The sequence below is a fragment of the Ostrinia nubilalis genome, chromosome 12 (assembly GCF_963855985.1).
Source record: "Ostrinia nubilalis chromosome 12, ilOstNubi1.1, whole genome shotgun sequence".
In the NCBI taxonomy this organism is placed as follows: domain Eukaryota; kingdom Metazoa; phylum Arthropoda; class Insecta; order Lepidoptera; family Crambidae; genus Ostrinia; species Ostrinia nubilalis.
This window is the reverse complement of record NC_087099.1, coordinates 14,629,551-14,646,591: the sequence shown is the minus strand read 5'-3', so window position 1 is coordinate 14,646,591 and position 17,041 is coordinate 14,629,551. Positions and strand designations below refer to the sequence as shown.

General features: G+C 37.9%; 3 protein-coding genes across 4 annotated transcripts; 1 reads left to right on the top strand and 2 right to left on the bottom strand.

Annotated features, from left to right (window-relative positions):
- Nucleotides 1-451: 451 nt before the first annotated feature.
- Nucleotides 452-7,187, bottom strand: LOC135077020 (tRNA (guanine(10)-N2)-methyltransferase homolog). Its single transcript, XM_063971613.1, has 9 exons — nucleotides 6,967-7,187; nucleotides 6,494-6,889; nucleotides 6,246-6,380; nucleotides 5,762-5,951; nucleotides 5,119-5,192; nucleotides 4,760-4,898; nucleotides 2,640-2,838; nucleotides 1,814-1,984; nucleotides 452-620 (listed from the first exon to the last, which is right to left on the bottom strand). The coding sequence occupies exons 1-9, from the start codon at nucleotides 7,021-7,023 to the stop codon at nucleotides 503-505; spliced, it is 1,479 nt and encodes a 492-aa protein (XP_063827683.1). The 5' UTR covers nucleotides 7,024-7,187; the 3' UTR covers nucleotides 452-502.
- Nucleotides 7,188-8,798: 1,611 nt separating this feature from the next.
- On the top strand, nucleotides 8,799-15,357 carry LOC135077017 (uncharacterized). Of its 2 annotated transcripts, XM_063971609.1 has the most exons (5): nucleotides 8,799-8,957; nucleotides 9,061-9,244; nucleotides 9,445-9,615; nucleotides 13,051-13,170; nucleotides 14,834-15,357. In XM_063971609.1, exons 1-5 carry the CDS (start codon nucleotides 8,917-8,919, stop codon nucleotides 15,209-15,211), a joined length of 894 nt encoding a protein of 297 aa, XP_063827679.1. In that variant the 5' UTR covers nucleotides 8,799-8,916; the 3' UTR covers nucleotides 15,212-15,357. The 2 variants fall into 2 exon arrangements, with proteins under 2 accessions (XP_063827679.1, XP_063827680.1); XM_063971610.1 differs by lacking the exon at nucleotides 13,051-13,170 and having other exon boundaries at nucleotides 8,806-8,957.
- Nucleotides 15,300-16,950, bottom strand: LOC135077018 (esterase AAEL000016). Its single transcript, XM_063971611.1, has 4 exons — nucleotides 16,636-16,950; nucleotides 16,193-16,390; nucleotides 15,864-16,004; nucleotides 15,300-15,736 (listed from the first exon to the last, which is right to left on the bottom strand). Exons 1-4 carry the CDS (start codon nucleotides 16,856-16,858, stop codon nucleotides 15,564-15,566), a joined length of 735 nt encoding a protein of 244 aa, XP_063827681.1. The 5' UTR covers nucleotides 16,859-16,950; the 3' UTR covers nucleotides 15,300-15,563.
- Between the last annotated feature and the right edge of the window lie 91 nt (nucleotides 16,951-17,041).

Below are 17,041 nucleotides of genomic sequence, written 5' to 3'. Positions count from 1 at the left end.
GCTAGTGTGGCAGCTCTCTTATTGTGTTAGTTACCCTCAGTATGTTATGTTACAAATACTAAGATAATTATTATAATTATGTATTTTCTGTGCACTCTCAACATACCTAGATTGTTTTATTATAAGTATAGATAAATATTTACATGAATTAAATGTGGTTTGTTTTCAGTATGCATAATATCATTTATTGATTCGAGTTTATTATTTCAAATATAGTTAATATAAAAAATGAAATACATTTTGACTAATGTAAGTCGGAGTGAATATTATGTTTAAATGCTTAGTTATTCATTCGAATTAAGATCATATGTTTATTTTATACCACTTGAAAGCGGTTTGGTTGTTAATTTATTCAAATATAAATTGAATATTAAGTATTATGAGTTTATCATTACTTTTCTCCTATCATCACACTTTTTAAAACATGTAGCGGGAATGAAAGCAAACAAAATTAAAATTTGATTGTTGTATTTACAGAACTTCTTACAGAAATAGAATATTATCACGTGACGTCACCGGCGGCCATCTTCGCTTTATACGCAGCAGTGGCGGCGATCTCCTCCGCGCGTCTTTCTTTCTTCTCTCGCCTCGATATCTCACCCATAGCGAAGTATTTCTCTCTGTGGGAAAAAAAATTGTATGTTCTAAAGCCTGGTCCGTGAGCACGTAGAATTTTGTCCAATGACCCCAAGCTACCCATCCTTATCGCTCGTGCGTAATTATGTTGCTGTCGCGCTTGCACACTGACTGCGGGCGCGCGTCGCACAGTCGAGACAGGGGTCATTGGACAAAATTCTACGTGCTCACGGACCAGGCTTTAGTATCAGATGTAAAAAAACACTATACTACAAAAAGTACTGTGTACATTCAAAACTTTATCTACTACGAAATAAAGTTTAAATTACTAAAAGTTGTGCGTGCGGACAGTCCGGGACAGACGCGTACGCGCCGTCAGCTTCGACAGTACTTGATCGGAGTGCTTTGTTGCACTTGAAACTTTATCAACTACGTAATAAAAGTTTAAATTACCTGAAGTTGTGCGTGCCCGAGTGCGGATCGACTGGCAAGTTAGGCACGTCGTCGCGCCGTCAGCATTACACTTGCAACTTTATCTACTACGTAATAAAGTTTAAATTACCTAAAGTTGTGCGTGCCTGAGTGCTGATCGACGGGCAAGTTAGGCACATCGTCACGCGTTTTCTCGTATGTCAGCAGCCGGCGCCGTCAGCATTACATTTGGAACTTTATCGACTACGCAATAAAGTTTAAATTACCTGAAGTTGTCCGTTCTCGAAATCGGGTCGACGGGCAAGTTAGGCACATCGTCGAGCGTCTTCTCGTAGGTCAGCATTACATTTTGAACTTTACCGACTGCGTAATAAAGTTTGAATTACCTAAAGTTGTGTGTGGCCGAGTGAGTCGACAGGCAAGTTAGGCACGTCGTCGCGCGTCTTTTCGTAGGTCAGCAGCCGGCGCGCTGTCAGCTTCGACAATACTTGCTCGGAGTGCTTTATTGCACTTGGAACTTTATCTACTACGTAATAAAGTTTAAATTACCTAAAGTTGTGCGTGCCTGAGTGCTGATCGACGGGCAAGTTAGGCACATTGTCACGCGTTTTCTCGTATGTCAGCAGCCGGCGCCGTCAGCATTACATTTGGAACTTTATCGACTACGCAATAAAGTTTAAATTACCTGAAGTTGTCCGTTCTCGAAATCGGGTCGACGGGCAAGTTAGGCACATCGTCGAGCGTCTTCTCGTAGGTCAGTATTACACTTGCAACTTCATCGACTACGTAATAAAGTTCAAATTACCTGAAGTTGTGAGTTCCCGAGTGCGGGTCGACGGGCAAGTTAGGCACGTCGTCGTGCGTCTTTTCGTAGGTCAGCAGTCGACGCGCTGTCAGCTTCGACAGTACTTGCTCGGAGTTAGATACGAGTTCTAGGCACGGGTGTTGCGGGAGTTGATCCTCTTTGTATTCCTCTCTAAAGACAATAATAACAAACTTTATTATGTCAGTTGTAGTTGAACAGTTTAAAAAAAAGATTTGAAACTGCGAATCGCTGTGAAAAATCCAGTGTCACGCGGACCGTCCGGTGCGGACCCGCTCCGCACGGCCAATCTGTATGAACTTCTAGGGAGCGTTTTAGAGTAATGCGGTCCGGAGGAACCGCTCCGCTCCCTACCAGTTCATACAGATCGGCTGTGCGGAGCGATCCGCACTGACAGTCCGCGTGACACTAAAACCAGCCGGCAGATTATATCTGTAGAGAAGATATGAATCTTTTGTTACTGTATTCTATCTGCTAATCTGGAAATCATTGGGGAGGCTATATCCTGTGTGTGGACGTCCTGCGGCTGAAATGAAGACGATGAATTGTATTCTTTGCCTAGAATAAAAGCTGTCGAGTGTTTAGATTTAAGAAATTTCGTAAACAAGATATTAACGTCCGTATTCACAAACGATGCTTGCTTAAGTGAAGCAGCAAATCGAACGCACAGCGTTGAATAGATCTCAGTGATTGGTTCGTGTGTCACGCTGTGCGTCCAAGAGAGACCTCATAGTAATGTTTGTGAATACGGGCGTAAATCTTTTAGCGCTTCTATAAAGTATGAAGTTTTCATCACAGTTCTACTGACCTGACCAGCGGATACCAGCAAACCAGTCGGCCACCCATCCTGAGCTTCCTCGCAGCGAAGTCTAGCAGGTCGCTGTAGATGTGAGGCAGCGCGTACTCCACCTTGGAAGGCACGTGGTGCACCAGGTGCTCCTCGATCAGGATGTAGTTGGGCTTCTCGATGCCTATCTTTTCGGCCGGCTCGCGGACGCCGTACGGAGCTGGGGAATTGGCGACTGGTTTTAGAATGAGAGTCACTAAAGTACGGCCAACGACAAGCGATAAAGCCTGGTCCGTGAGCACGTAGAATTTTGTCCAATGACCCCAAGCTACCCATCCTTATCGCTCGCGCGTAATTATATTGCTGTCGCGACTGTGCGACGGGCGCCCGCAGTGAGTGTGCGAGTGCGACAGCAACATAATTACGCGCGAGCGATAAGATGGGTAGCTTGGGGTCATTGGACAAAATTCTACGTGCTCACAGACCAGGCTTTACCAAAATGTAAACAAACCCAATGTCATGGATGAATCTGACTTTGACATATTTTAGCGGGAGAACGAGACATTACGACAGACAGAATATATTGTCAACTCGACAGTCGTATCGACCTTTTGTATCGCTACTAGTTGGCCGTACTTTAGTTGGCGCCACTGTAGATTATGGTCCTGTCACTTGCTCGTTTCATCCACGAAGACACGCCCCACCATTTTTTGGTCGAGGGAAGCGCGGGGTGCGGGGAAGTTGATCCGAGAAATTCGAGCGGCATTATTGTAGTGTGTGTGCACAGTGCACACTCGTGGATAATTTAGCGTGTACCGATAACACTCAAACATTAGTGGAAGAATGGTGGGGCGCGTCATTGTGGATGGAACGATTTATAGCCGAGATAGTGATACCGCCACCACCATAAAGATAAATCCCGTCGCTCGCCAGTGGTGCCAAAATAAAAACTATTGGCTCCGTGCACGATTACAGCGCCAACTAGCGTCCACAACTTTGTGGGCTCTGTCACATTGACATTTAGGTCGTATATTTGTGAAAAAATATCGAAATGAAAAAATAACAAATATTTTCAACTAATAAATTGTTGTGATACCACGATTTGGGTGGAAAAAAGGTTTTGAAATCATTTTGGTCATTCAAATCAAATGAGGTAAGTCCAAAAAGTGTGTTTTATTTTGATTGTGTCAGGGTTTGTTTACTTCATTTACAGTTGTAGTTTTACAGTAAAACAAAAAGAAAAAGCTACTTTAACGGTTTCATTATATAACAGTAAATATATTTAAATGTTTCTGTATCGCTAGTAATAAATTAAATATCGTTTTCAGATCGAAATGAGTATCGTTTTGAAGACCGGGTTTGTGAGAGTTACAATATCAAATTCCAACCACAAACCGTATTTAAAGGAAAGTTGTTGGTATTGGCTGGACAAGTCCGAGATGTAGAAGAATTAAGAACAAAACAAGGGCAGAGTTCAATAATTCACGCTCTCATCATAAAGCAAACATCTGTGCACAACAACTACTGTGACTCATTTTTGTACTACCACGTTGTATAGTTTAGTTATTTCCAAATTGTAAACGGCTATTAAAACAGCCCTATCGAAATACAGTCCACTCTTTTATTTAAGTTCCCAGTAGGACCCTTTTTATGCGATTAATTAATGATATTAAAATGTATTATGAAGAATCGCTTTGCCATTGACAGATACATCTGATGACAGAGCTAACATTATTTCTACTTTTGACCACCATGAGCGCTGCGATAGATTATGTCCCCCCCACCTAGTACTTCGCACCCAGCGAATAGCCCTCATTGGGTGTGGTGACGTGAAAGTTATTTGTGGAACGTAAATGGGATGGGACTGAGCAACGAGATTATGCTATCATATCCTACTAATATTATAAATGCGAAAGTTTGTGTGGATGTCTGGATGTTTTTACGCAAATAAAATTCTGATTCTGTTACTCTTTCACGCAAAAACTACTGAACGGGTTTTGTTGAAACTTTACAGTATTATTGTTTATAACCCAGATTAACATACATAATACATATAGGCTATAATTTATGAAGATATGTGACAAACTAAATTTCATGCGGGTGAAGCCGCGGGCAAAAGCTAGTCATAGGTATAAACTTACGATCAGTGATAATCGCGTCGAATCTAAGGCTGTCCCTCCACATGGGCAGCGAAAAGTCGCTGACCATCACGTCAAGGTACCGTGAAGATGTGCCGTACTGCTTCATGTTGCCGCGGATGCTCTCTTCTTTCGCGCGCGCCTGCAGTGGATTAAGAGGCTTATAGTAAAGTGGCATAAATATGAAATCAGTGTTTTTTTTTAAGAATAAAAAAATCTGGAGTTATTTGACCAACTGTCATGGTCAAGGCGTGTATTGACTGGTTTCTATCCGGTCCGACGCCGTACGCTCACTATAGTTTCTGTCTAGTATAAAAAAATTGGTTTGAGATTGAAAAGCATTTGAATACATACTTGGTTACCTTTTGTCCGACGCGCGTGGGTCGTGTTCGGCCGTGTAGCATCAAGAAGTCTATGTCTGACCCCCACACAAAACCTGTATCAAAAGTAGAATATCTTAAATAATAAAGGAATAAGTGTGTATGTTTCAGTAAGGCAATGCTAAAAGACATGAAATGAGCATTCTAATCTAAACCTAAAGTGTACTCGATATATGGCGCAAATTGACGGCCCTCATTTAGGATTCCGAACAACACAGGATTAGAAAATATTTCTTCTACATTTATTATTATTATTGGTTTTTGGGCCTTTACTTGCGCCAACTCGACCAGGTTTGATCTATTGTGGCAGCCCTTGTCTTTAGAGTTCACTGCTTAGTCCCGTTGAGTCTATAAATTTCCAGATTCTTTGGAGCGTGATATCTGCTATCTCATCCGGGTGCATGATGTGTCGCCCGAGATGGATACTTCTTTTGCTCATAAGCGGGAAGCATGAGCAAAGAACATGCATGGCCGTTTCTTCTTCTGTATGGCAGAATCTGCACAGAGTTTCCTCGGTCATGTTCATGTTCGATTTATGTTTGTTTAGTTTGCAGTGGCCGGTCTTCTACATTAGTAGCAGTGTATAATTTAAAAGTTAAATTAAACCAAATGAACCTGATATTACCTCCAAAATGAGCAGCAGCAACCAGCAATGAGCCGGACCCAACGAATGGGTCCAACACCAGGTCGCCCGTGGCCACCCGAGCCTGGTTAGCCATGATCAGCGCCAGCTGAGCATCCATGCTGGTGTTCCCGATGAACTGGCGCTTCTTCAGCGAGTGGAACTGGATGACATCACGCTGCCCATCAGCTATCTGGTGAAAAGTTAGACTGTTAACCTTGGTGAAAATTAGCTTGATAACCGAAATTCTCAGTGGGGATCTAACCACACAAAGAATCTTTTTATAATTTTTTACTGATTGCTATGAGAAGAAAAATGTCTTGATAAATTTCCAAAAATATCTCAAGTGATAGTAAAAAAGTATAGCTTATTATAGCATGATAGATAAGAGTAAAAACTTGTTGAGAACTTTTCGAATTTTATCATCTACAAGGCTGTAGATGCATTCATAAAATCATTATAAAAAACCATACATGGTACACCTTACCCATCTTCCAAAAAATAAGTCATGTGGCTCCTCAGGCACATTGTTTGGGTCCACTCCATAGAACTCCAAGTATGACAGAGTCACGTCTGGTTTCTTCAGCTTTACAGCACCTTCCAGGGGCATGTAGCTGAATTTCTGCAATTTTAATAAATTCATTCTCAATCATTAAAAATATGGTTATCATGCTTATAAGTAAAAGATGCCAAGATATCTTTATGACTTAAATGGGAAAAACATTGTCTTATTACCTCAATCTTATCAACTTTTTCTTTCATTGAGAAATGCTTACAGAAAGTCTCAACTTCAATCTTGAACGACTTGTCTTTTGAACAGCAAGGATCAATCAGAGACCGCGGGCACACATGGCCGTCACTTATTCCACAATCATTCACTGTTCCGTTATTATTCACCATCCATTTACCAGTTAAATTAAGTAACGCACTCTTCAAAGTTGTGTGGAGTTGGGATTCTGTCTTAGCTCTAGCCCATAGTTCTATACAATTTTTGAGAAGAACGGACCTAGATGCTATTTTCCTAGCGCATTCTTCAGTAGCCAACTCCACAATCCAGTATGGTTTCCTCATACACGGTTCTTCTATGAACCTGATTGGAATATTTAAAACTGAAAGTATACTTTGCATTTCCTGTAACAATAACGTCAAATGAAAATAGGTTCCATTTTTCCTAGTATAAAATTAATGAAAAAACATGATCCACTCACACCATGTCGGAAATCAACGTGTTCATGAGCGAACCATAACAAATATCGACGCCACATCGTACTAGTAAATTGAGTAGGAATTGTTTTCAGAAGAATAATAAATCTAAAGAACCAGATTCCAAAATTAAACTCTCATCTTCATTAAAAATCGAATCGAAATTTTTCTTCCCTCGTCTCCCGTTGGTAACACAATCACAACATAACCTAAAAAAAATATAAAAATTGACATATCACATAACATGTGTGTGGTTTGTTTTTTTTTGTTCGTTTCGTTTCTTGTGGAATAAGAAATTACAACAAGACGTGTTGAGGGTGAGGAGCAAAGAATATATTTACTCTGACGAGGTGAGGACTTAAGGAGGCCATCAACACAAGCAGAGATACAATTTTGTTGAATTTTGGAGACCCAGCTTCATATAAAAAAAAAAGTTAACTTTTTATTTGTTTAAGCGATTATAGCCTGACCAGGAACATAAAAACCCTGGCATAGAGGCGCGTCAATTGCATTTTGATAGTGCAACACTGAGTACAGTCGTACCTGTGTTAAATTAATAGGCTAACTTTATGTATCAGGATTCAGGATTACGGGCTAATTTGATATTTTCATAAATTATCGAAAAAATATTATTATAGGTAACCTGGTTTAAATAAATTAATTGAAACCATCAATCGAGCTAGTAGGATTTATTTTATTATTCATCAACCGTACCATAGTACCGATCAGTGTTGTATATAAACGAAACGGCGCTCGACTCTGAGACAAGCTAAATTACACCATAAAATTAAAACTTTCGCGTTCCATTTCGACTTAAATAGAAAGACACGGGTTTAAACCCGACATTTATTGTGAAAAGATCAGTGTCTTTCAAAGTCAAAATTACACCATATTGTTGATGACATTGAGTAGATTTTTTTTAAAATACCTTCGCGAAGAAAACTCTGTAGTCTGTACGTAGTTAAAATAGTAAGACACGGGTCTTAACGCGACGTTTATTAATGAGTTATAGCCTGACCAGGAACATAAAAACCCTGGCATGGAGGCGCGTCAATTGCATTTGATAGTGCAACACTGGGTACAGTCGTACCTGTATTAAATTAATAGGCTAATTTTATGTATCAGGATTCAGGATTATGGGCTAATTTAATATTTTCATAAATTAACAAAAAATATTGTATTATAGGTAAACTGGTTTAAATAAATTAAATGAAACCATCAATCGAGCAAGTAGGATTTTATTATTATTCATCAATAATCAAATTCTGAACTTGAATATTCAACTACAATGTCTGCTCATGAACGCTTCAAACTCGGTACTTATTTCTCAATTCCATAAAATTCAACACTTACAAAGTGACAAAAAACTTTAAAATAGGTAGTTGAAACAAACCACAGCTAATTTTCATAGTTGACTGTACTATACGATAAACATGTCAGTCAATTTGACAACCTTTGTCGGAAACATTATTCAATGAAAATATTGTCCGAACCCTTAGTATTTCTCTTCGACAAATACTTGAACACATTGTGAACCACTTTTCTTTCACGACTATAAAAAGATTTTGGCAATTTAATTCACAAAATCAGTTGCGCACATTTAAAATAAAGTTTGTTTACACTTTGACAGCAATAGACTGACATGCAAGGTGACATGTCAATGAAGTTTTCAGTTACTGTTGCCCTAGTCTGAGCTGTTGCCATTAAAAGAAATTAGTACCATTAGTTTTCCGCAACATGGCGAGGGTTTTTATGTTCCTGGTCGGACTATAAATAACATTAGAATCTGTAAACATACTACAAAATCTGTGATCCAATGCACGAAAGTATGGAAAAAAAATAAGTACGTCAAATTTGACATATTGCATTTGGCATTTGACGATTTGTTGACGGCCGAAGTTGAGATTTTTTCAAAAGTTTGGTTGTGTAAATAAATACACTGTTTTTAATTAATAATGAATAAACCTTGGGTGTCTAGAAAAATGGCTACAAAGACGTGAGTAATATAGATTCAAATTATACTTGAAATGTACATATTTATCAATAGACTGTTTTCTAATCTAAATACATAATTTTTTATCTTTATCACGGTTTTTCAGGAAAATAAGAAGTACTAAAGCACAGGTAAAATATATTATCCAATATATGCTGCAAAATAAGGACTTCGCACGAGGCGAATGGAAAACGCCGCAACGCGCTGCCCAATTTGAACTACAATGGGCAGAACTGAAAGCTGCACTAGACGAATTGGGGCCGCATCGGTCTGTGGAGCAGTGGAAGACGGTGAGATTCATTATATAATTACATAGGACCCAAAATCCAATGCAACAGCACATCAGACCATACATTTTCGTTGCAAACTTGCACTTATTACAACTGTTTATGATGCCGCAGTGTTGAGCTTGATGCGCTGTCATACCTTTACCCAACTCCTATTCCTATTTCAGTATACATGTATCAGTCATCACTATTTTATAATTTAGTGTTGGAGGGATCAAAAGCGTAAAGCGAGAGCAGAAGGACGTGATCTCAGCAAATCCACCGATGCTACTGACAATGCTAGCACCACTCCAGGGTTATCAGAGAACCTCAGCTTCATGAGGAAAGAGATGGCCATAGAAATGGGATGGGATAGTCTTGCCGAATCAAATGGAGTAAGTAATTTAATATAAGTAAAGTTTGAATTAAAAATTACAAATTAGCAAAGTAATTAATTTATGTTACCTACCTATACTTTTGATGAATATTACACAATGATAAAATAATCATGATTTAAAAAGTAATCATAATCATCCCCACCCCACAAAACCTCAAATCTGGAAATCATTCCATTACCCTACTTTTTCCAGACCCCTCTAACCAGCCCCACCCACAATCTAGGCTAGGATGCACGTAATATCACGGCGTGCATCGTTCAAGAAGAGTATATTATACTCTTATCGACGTCAAAGTATATGTATGGGCAAAATCGATAAAATGGCGTGATAACCGCTTATCACGGCGCGCATCCTAGGCCTACAGGGCGATGACCCTGGCCAATATTGATACGACAAACGCATCGGCTTATCGCGTAAAAAATCGATACAATGGCGCGATAAAGCTTATCGCGGCGCGCATCTTAGGCGTACATGTAGCTACTAAAAAAAAACACATAAATGTTAGTCGCCGCGGCGTCATTCGGCCGCCAATGTTTCGATTAGCCTTTCGCTCCAGCGTACCTACCACGATGAATGTTTTTCGCTAAAACGTGTTTCGCTTTCGTACGGATTAATTGTACGAAGGTACCCATTTTAACTAGAATCGATGTAGCTTTAGTTATTTTGAACTGGAACTCGCGCCACCACACAATGACACAACGATCGGATCTCGCTTAGGTAGAATGAGAGAGCAATGAGCATAGACGTACTTTTTATACGTCCATGAGAGAGCCTGTCGCGTAGGTAGGGACTCGCTTTGATTTATTTATTCAAAGCGCCAAATCAAATTCGAGTTTGAGAGAATATTAACAGAATACAGCTATATTACCAAGTTTCAACAGTACTATAGCTGTTAATGTTTCGGAAAAAAAGTAGCTGTGTGTGTGACATACGGACGGACAGACAGACAACATGCGATCCTTATAGATAAGGATCGCAAAACGTGTTGCTAAGCGCATAAAACTCAACAGCCTGAATCAATTTTACCAGTTCGTTGAAGTCCAAGGATGGTTTTTACGGCGAGAAAATTCGAACAATTTCCGGGACTCGCCCATACTTCTATGAATGCATAGTGTAACAGCGCCATTCGGCTTGTGTTGTTCGGGTCGGGTAGCCTACACCATATCGAATGAGCATCAGTACTGTTGTAGAAAATTCAGTAAAACTAGTATCTACGTTAATCTTTAAGACATAAGAAAGATATATCTTTTTGAATTATCCAAATCGGACCATTACTTACGAAGATATTAAGTAATAAACATAAGCCGTTTTTGCCGCTAAAAGTCAACGTACGCAGGGCCGCGTGACGTCACTATATCCGAATCGAGCGCAGCCGGCGTACTATTGGGATGGAAAATATTTTTTTCCAGCTAAACTATCAGTTTTAGAAAAAAACTTTTAATAACATTTATTCATCAAAATAAAGTAACCTATCGACCAGTAATTTTTAAAAATAAAAATTGTGAAAAGTAAGTATCGCTATGTCCAAAAACCACATTTTCATAGGATTCGATGCAATGCGGAGACGCGGTTGGGGTGAGTGTAACTTAATGATTGTACTGAACATAATAATACATAATATGATGCTAATACCCAGTTTCTGGCCTGGGGGGGGGGGGGGATAAGTCATAAAGTATAGTCATTTTTCACAATTTCTATTTTTAAAAATTACCTATCGATAGCTTACTTTATTCTGATGAATAAATGTCATTACAAGTTTTTCTCTAAAACTGATAGTTTGGCTAGAAAAAAATATTTTCTATCCACGCAGTACGCCGGCAGCGTTCGGATCGGATATAGTGACGTCATCGTCCCCGCGCCGGGCGGTCAGTGAACTTTTTTAGTAATTTGGCCATAACTTCGTCAATTTTTGTCGTAGAACAAAAATTTTTGGACTGTGTATTAAGGATTTCTTAGCCCTATAAATCTGCATTCACAGCTAAAAATCGAAATGATCCTCATTACAAATGATCGAAAATCAAAATATCGAACACGTTTCATTGAACGATCAGAATATCGCACGATCAAAATATCGAATGCTCAAAATATCGAACATTCAGAATATCGAATTTACAAATGATCGAACGATCAAAATATCGAATGATTAAAATATCGAAAGTCGATCTTACGTTGCATAGTTTATTTAGAAAGATGGAGGTAAGGGTTCCTTGTTGACTATGGTACCCAAAAGTGGGAAATAAAAAAAAAATATGTGTTTAAGAATTTATGTTTTATTTACATTAATCGTAGGTATGATTACATTTAATTAAAACCTCTATATTGATTTTTTTCTTTCTTTCATTCGATATTTTGATCGTTCGATCATTTGTAAATTCGATATTCTGAACATTCGATATTTTGAGAATTAGATATTTTGATCGTTCGATATTCTGATCGTTCGATGAAACGTGTTCGATATTTTGATTTTAACCCGTTCGGGTCGGGTACTCGGGTCCTATCTCCAATCGGCACGATTCGGTTTTCATTCGAGCGTCGCGCGTCTCTCCCAGCCCAGTAGCAGAAATGGCGATTCCAACAATCGAATGGTTTTTTTTTATGGTTTGATACGTAATAAAATAATGACTGCAGATTTATAGGACTAAGAAATCCATATTTAATACAGTCCAAACATTTTTATTCTACGACAAAAATTGACGAAGTTAAGACCAAATTACTAGCGAAGTTCACTGACAGCCCGCGCCCGGCACAACGCCCGGCGCGGTAACTGTGACGTCAGAGTGACAGACGGTCGCCGCCATGACACCCCAGTTAGCCGTTGGCAACGACAAGGCACGCAGTGTTATGTTTGATTACTAAATCGTCACTTTGAAACAAATTAAGCTATGTATAAATATTGTATAGTGCCGAAATGTAAAAACACTACTTTTAAAACGCCAGAAAAACTATTTTTTCACGTGCCTAGAGACCCAAAACTTCGTATGAAATGGTATTCCCTTGCTAACAGAAATGATAAAACTACACCCTCTGTCCTGGCTACAAGACATTGCTGTGAAGATCATTTCGATGTACGTACCCCTACATACTTATTATTTAGTTTGTGTGTTAATTAATTGTCGGTATAAGAATTATAAGATGGTACCTACCTACTTACTTACAACTTTTATTACGTGTGAACTGTATCACAAAATATACTGTGGTGTACCCATTGACGTATTATACTATAGACCGGGCATACCCATAAAATAAACGTGCTTGGTTGTTACCTACTTGTGTTACAGTTAAAACTTATACATAATCGGTCAAAACCACTTGACTGCAAAAATCAGTCAAGGCTTCAACTTATGCCTTTGGTCATTTATGTATCTGCCTCAGCTATGCCTTATTGTTAGAAGTAAATAAATTCATACTTATACCTACATTTTTATATTTCAGTTGAAAGAAGATATGGAAAATTACATAAAGTATAATTTGGTTGGAGGACAGCTTAAACTAAAGAAGGGAGTTTTGCCTCATAAATTTGAATGCCAAAAGCCTCAAAAAAAGCTCTCAAATGTATGTTTAATAATTAAACAATCATAAAATTACACTCTAGCTACACTTACGAACAGAATAAATTGCCTTATCTACTGACTGATCCTCATTCCTTCACCGTTCGGGTATCGTCGCTCGTTTATAACAATACAAAAATTGACTAACTTAAAAAATAAAATTGTAAAAACGTAAAATTATAAATCCATCTCGCGAGATTGTTAACTGTCGAAAGATTGTGATTGGTGACCCGTAACGATTTATTAATCTAAGACCGTAACATAATGCTTACGTTGAATCTATCGAAGTGAAGAAACCGTCAAATTATGAAATGACGATGCGACGAAACGGAACGCATTTCGCGCGCTGATTGGTTGAACGGCATAATAATGCTTCGCGCCGCCATATTTGTTTGTTAAGTCGTTCGTTTGATGGAATATAAACGAATAATTTTGGTGATTTTAAACTGATTAGAATCGAAAACAGCTGTAGAATACGTTATAGATTTTTTTTTGTGGATGTAATTATGAATTGGTGATTAAATAAAGAAGTGCAGTTATTCACCGAACCTAACCTAAATTACATACCTACTAGGTACCCTACATTAGTTTTTAATCGAGATAACAATTTGGTTTGCAATGTCGGATATTGAGCCTGACCATCAACAAAACTCAGCTAAACAAGTTATTGTTAATCGGGATGATTTTACCATAGAGTTACAAAACTATTACAGCAGTCTTAATAAAAATAATAAAAAAAATGAATGGACAAATCAAAGAATAAAAAATGTGATAAAATTGTTAGACGAGTACAACACATCCAAATCTCAAGGTGGGCGACTAACAAGCAAGCATTACTATCATGCAAAAAAATACGATGTAATGAATATTGGTGACCAGAAAGTTTTAATAATGAAGAGAAAGGATACCTCAGATCCTTTAGTACAAATTATTCCAGTGGAAGAGTATTATCAATTGATACTCGACGCACATATTGCCACTGGACATGGACGTCGAGATAAAATTATTCACGTTTTGAGAGATAAATATATGGTGCCAATATTTGCGATTTCAATATTCATAAATTTGTGTAAAATATGCTTAGCAAAGAAAAAGGCTCCAATAAGAGGCGTAATCAAAGGTAGGATGCCTCAAAATGCTGTTTTTTCCTGTCCAAAAGCAGAGGTCAGTATAATTTACGTTTTTAAAATAAATTTACAATACGTTTGGCAATAGTTTTATTGATTCCTTTTTTTTCTATGTGATGTTTGTGATTATTGACCTCCAAAATAATAAATAAATACTTGATGTCACAATTCATAATAATATATTGACTGACGCCCGTGTTTCGTTCTTAACTCTATGGCTGACACAGAATTGCTGGCTGTAAGACCGAACAAACAGGAATAGCAGCCCTAATACAGTTGACCAATTAACGTGCGACAGATTGTCATTTAAAGCGGTTTCACTTAGTTAGATTATAATCTACCGAAAAATAAAATGCGTTAAATTGTAAACTCGCTCCGGTTCACAATTTTTCGATAGTTTTGTATCTCGCGAGATATTAAATAAAATAAAGTATATCAGATTATCGTGAAGCTTATCACACCGACTAGAGGACTAGAGGAGCATGACGGTGAGATAGCATAGAGCATTATTAAATTATCTATTATTCTTTAAATTCACAGGACAACAGGCAAGAAGCTGGTTGCAGTTCCAAGTCAAATAATGATGACGATAACATAGAATCAGGCTATGTGGATAAAGATGCATCAGGAGATGGCTTAGATGTCTCAGATAACTCTGAACAGGAAACTTTTGCTGAAAAACGTGTACATGAAACTACAAAGCGAAAATCGCCACTGCAACAAATGACTTCCTCAGATAATTTTAATGAACTAGTGGAACTAAAAAAAAAGAAAGCTAAGGTTGAAATACAACTAATGAAAGAGAAAGTGGAAATAGCAAGAAGAGAAAAATATAAACTGGACTTGGAACTATTGAAAATGGAACGGGAGTTAGGGATGAGTGAATCCATTTTCACTGCACCTTACGTTTCAGAATAAAAAAGTATTAATACCTACATAGATATAAATAATTAAATTAATAGTACAAAGGTGATAAGTAATTGTAGTAATAAGTATAAGACAATGGTAATTTATAGAATTTTAATTAACATGAATGTTGCATTAAAATTTTCCAGCCATTTCAATCAATTTTTTATTCTTATGCCCGTTTTCTCCATCAATCCCTAATTTATGACCCCTATGGTAACAAAAGAAATGTTGTTTTCAAAGAGGTCACTTAAAAATTGGTCATTGATGGTGAAAAGGGGAATTAGGTAGTCTCTTCTCAAATGGCTATCACTTGTCTGTTCCAGTTTAAGCGTAAACCTAATGCTCTGTGTCTCTTTGTAGTCTATTCATCTCCTTGTTCCTGATCCTTGTCCTCTTCCAGTATATCTTGATACCTGTCATGTAGGAAATCTAGGTACGCGTCTTTGGTGGATCCTGAGCATGCAACGTAATGGCCTCCAGAATGTTCTGCCACTACAGGCTTTATGAAAAGGCTTATTAGTGATTCACTCATTTCTGAAAGTGTAATATTATTTTAGTGTATAGTATTAATCCATTATAATAAAGTGATATTGTTTTAAATCTTGCTATAGCAAACTCAATGAATGCAATGTTGCTGAAAAGAATACAAAAAATCTGTTACCTTTAGGAATAATAGAGTCACTTTCTCCATAAACATGCAATGAGGGCAAAGTTATTTCCTCATCATAGAATCCCTTATGCACTAAACTCCCTGATCGGAACCCAGATGAAAATATTGCAAACTTGAATGTGTATGGTAAGTCTGGAACACAAGAACACAAGTTCAGATGTAGAAGAGGCCACAATTGAAAAAAATATTCAAATGGGGACAGCACCATAAGTAATAAATAAATGAACAAATTTTTGCTATGTAGCTGGATGTTTGGGCAGTAAGGCAGACTTATATTTCCATAGATTGATTATAGTAAACTGATGGTGTTAAAAACTCACATCCTTTCTGCTGCATAGCAGCTAAAAGTCCCACTAGGCATGCCCCCTGGGAGAAGCCCATGAACCCATCAAATGGCCCATGCTCTTTAACCACCTTCTCAACCAACTTCAATGTGTCCTCAAACCCTATTGCAGGGCCACCCAAGCATTTACCACTGAATGTGTTGTCTTCAGCATTGAACCACCATGATCTGCAATCTATACAACATGATGAAATTAGTCCTCAAGCAACAGAAATCATAATAGCAAACATTTTATGGAAAAAAATCAAGTGGCTTAATTTGCTAATTAGATTACGGAATAGTTGGTACTGTTTCCAAAAGGAATAAAAACAAAAGGAGAAATTTGGTAAGGCGAGCTGTATCTAGGATGTGTATAAGCGCCCTGGAAAGGGTCTAAGTACTGAATAAAATATTTGACTTTGAGATATTATTATAACTAACCTTCGTCACCTCCCCCATCTTCATTGAATATTTTATGAGGAGCTGATATGAATGTCAGCTGGGCATACTTGGCAACGGCTTTGCGAAAAGACCCAATCTTAGCTCTAAACACAGCACCATTTTGTCTGTAACCGTGGAAAGCTAAGATTTTTAACTTAGGCCTACCGGTTTCCTTGGTGCTTTGTGATACCGAGAGGTTAGAATTCGAGTTATGTTCAGACATAGTTATGATATGCCGCCGTAAGATATTTGATAAAACACTTAATCCATATCCGTTTGCTGCTCTACCGTAATAGACATTAGAAAAAATTATATTGTCTTCTAAGAAATCAACTTCTCCAAATCAAACTAACTTTTTTTCATTCAAATATGTCACTGTCACTGATACTATTTTAACGATCAATGG

Coding starts and splice junctions, on each gene's coding strand:
- LOC135077017 (XM_063971609.1), top strand. CDS start 8,917: ATGAATAAACCTTGGGTGTCTAGAAAAATGGCTACAAAGAC. Junction 8,958..9,060: donor AGAAAAATGGCTACAAAGAC/GTGAGTAATATA, acceptor ACGGTTTTTCAG/GAAAATAAGAAGTACTAAAG. Junction 13,171..14,833: donor CTCAAAAAAAGCTCTCAAAT/GTATGTTTAATA, acceptor TTAAATTCACAG/GACAACAGGCAAGAAGCTGG.
- LOC135077020 (XM_063971613.1), bottom strand. CDS start 7,023: ATGTGGCGTCGATATTTGTTATGGTTCGCTCATGAACACGTTGATTTC. Junction 4,899..5,118: donor CCACGCGCGTCGGACAAAAG/GTAACCAAGTAT, acceptor AATCCACTGCAG/GCGCGCGCGAAAGAAGAGAG. Junction 621..1,813: donor TCGGGAACTCACAACTTCAG/GTAATTTGAACT, acceptor TTTTTCCCACAG/AGAGAAATACTTCGCTATGG.
- LOC135077018 (XM_063971611.1), bottom strand. CDS start 16,858: ATGTCTGAACATAACTCGAATTCTAACCTCTCGGTATCACAAAGCACC. Junction 16,391..16,635: donor AGATGGGGGAGGTGACGAAG/GTTAGTTATAAT, acceptor CATGTTGTATAG/ATTGCAGATCATGGTGGTTC. Junction 16,005..16,192: donor TGCTATGCAGCAGAAAGGAT/GTGAGTTTTTAA, acceptor CTTGTGTTCCAG/ACTTACCATACACATTCAAG.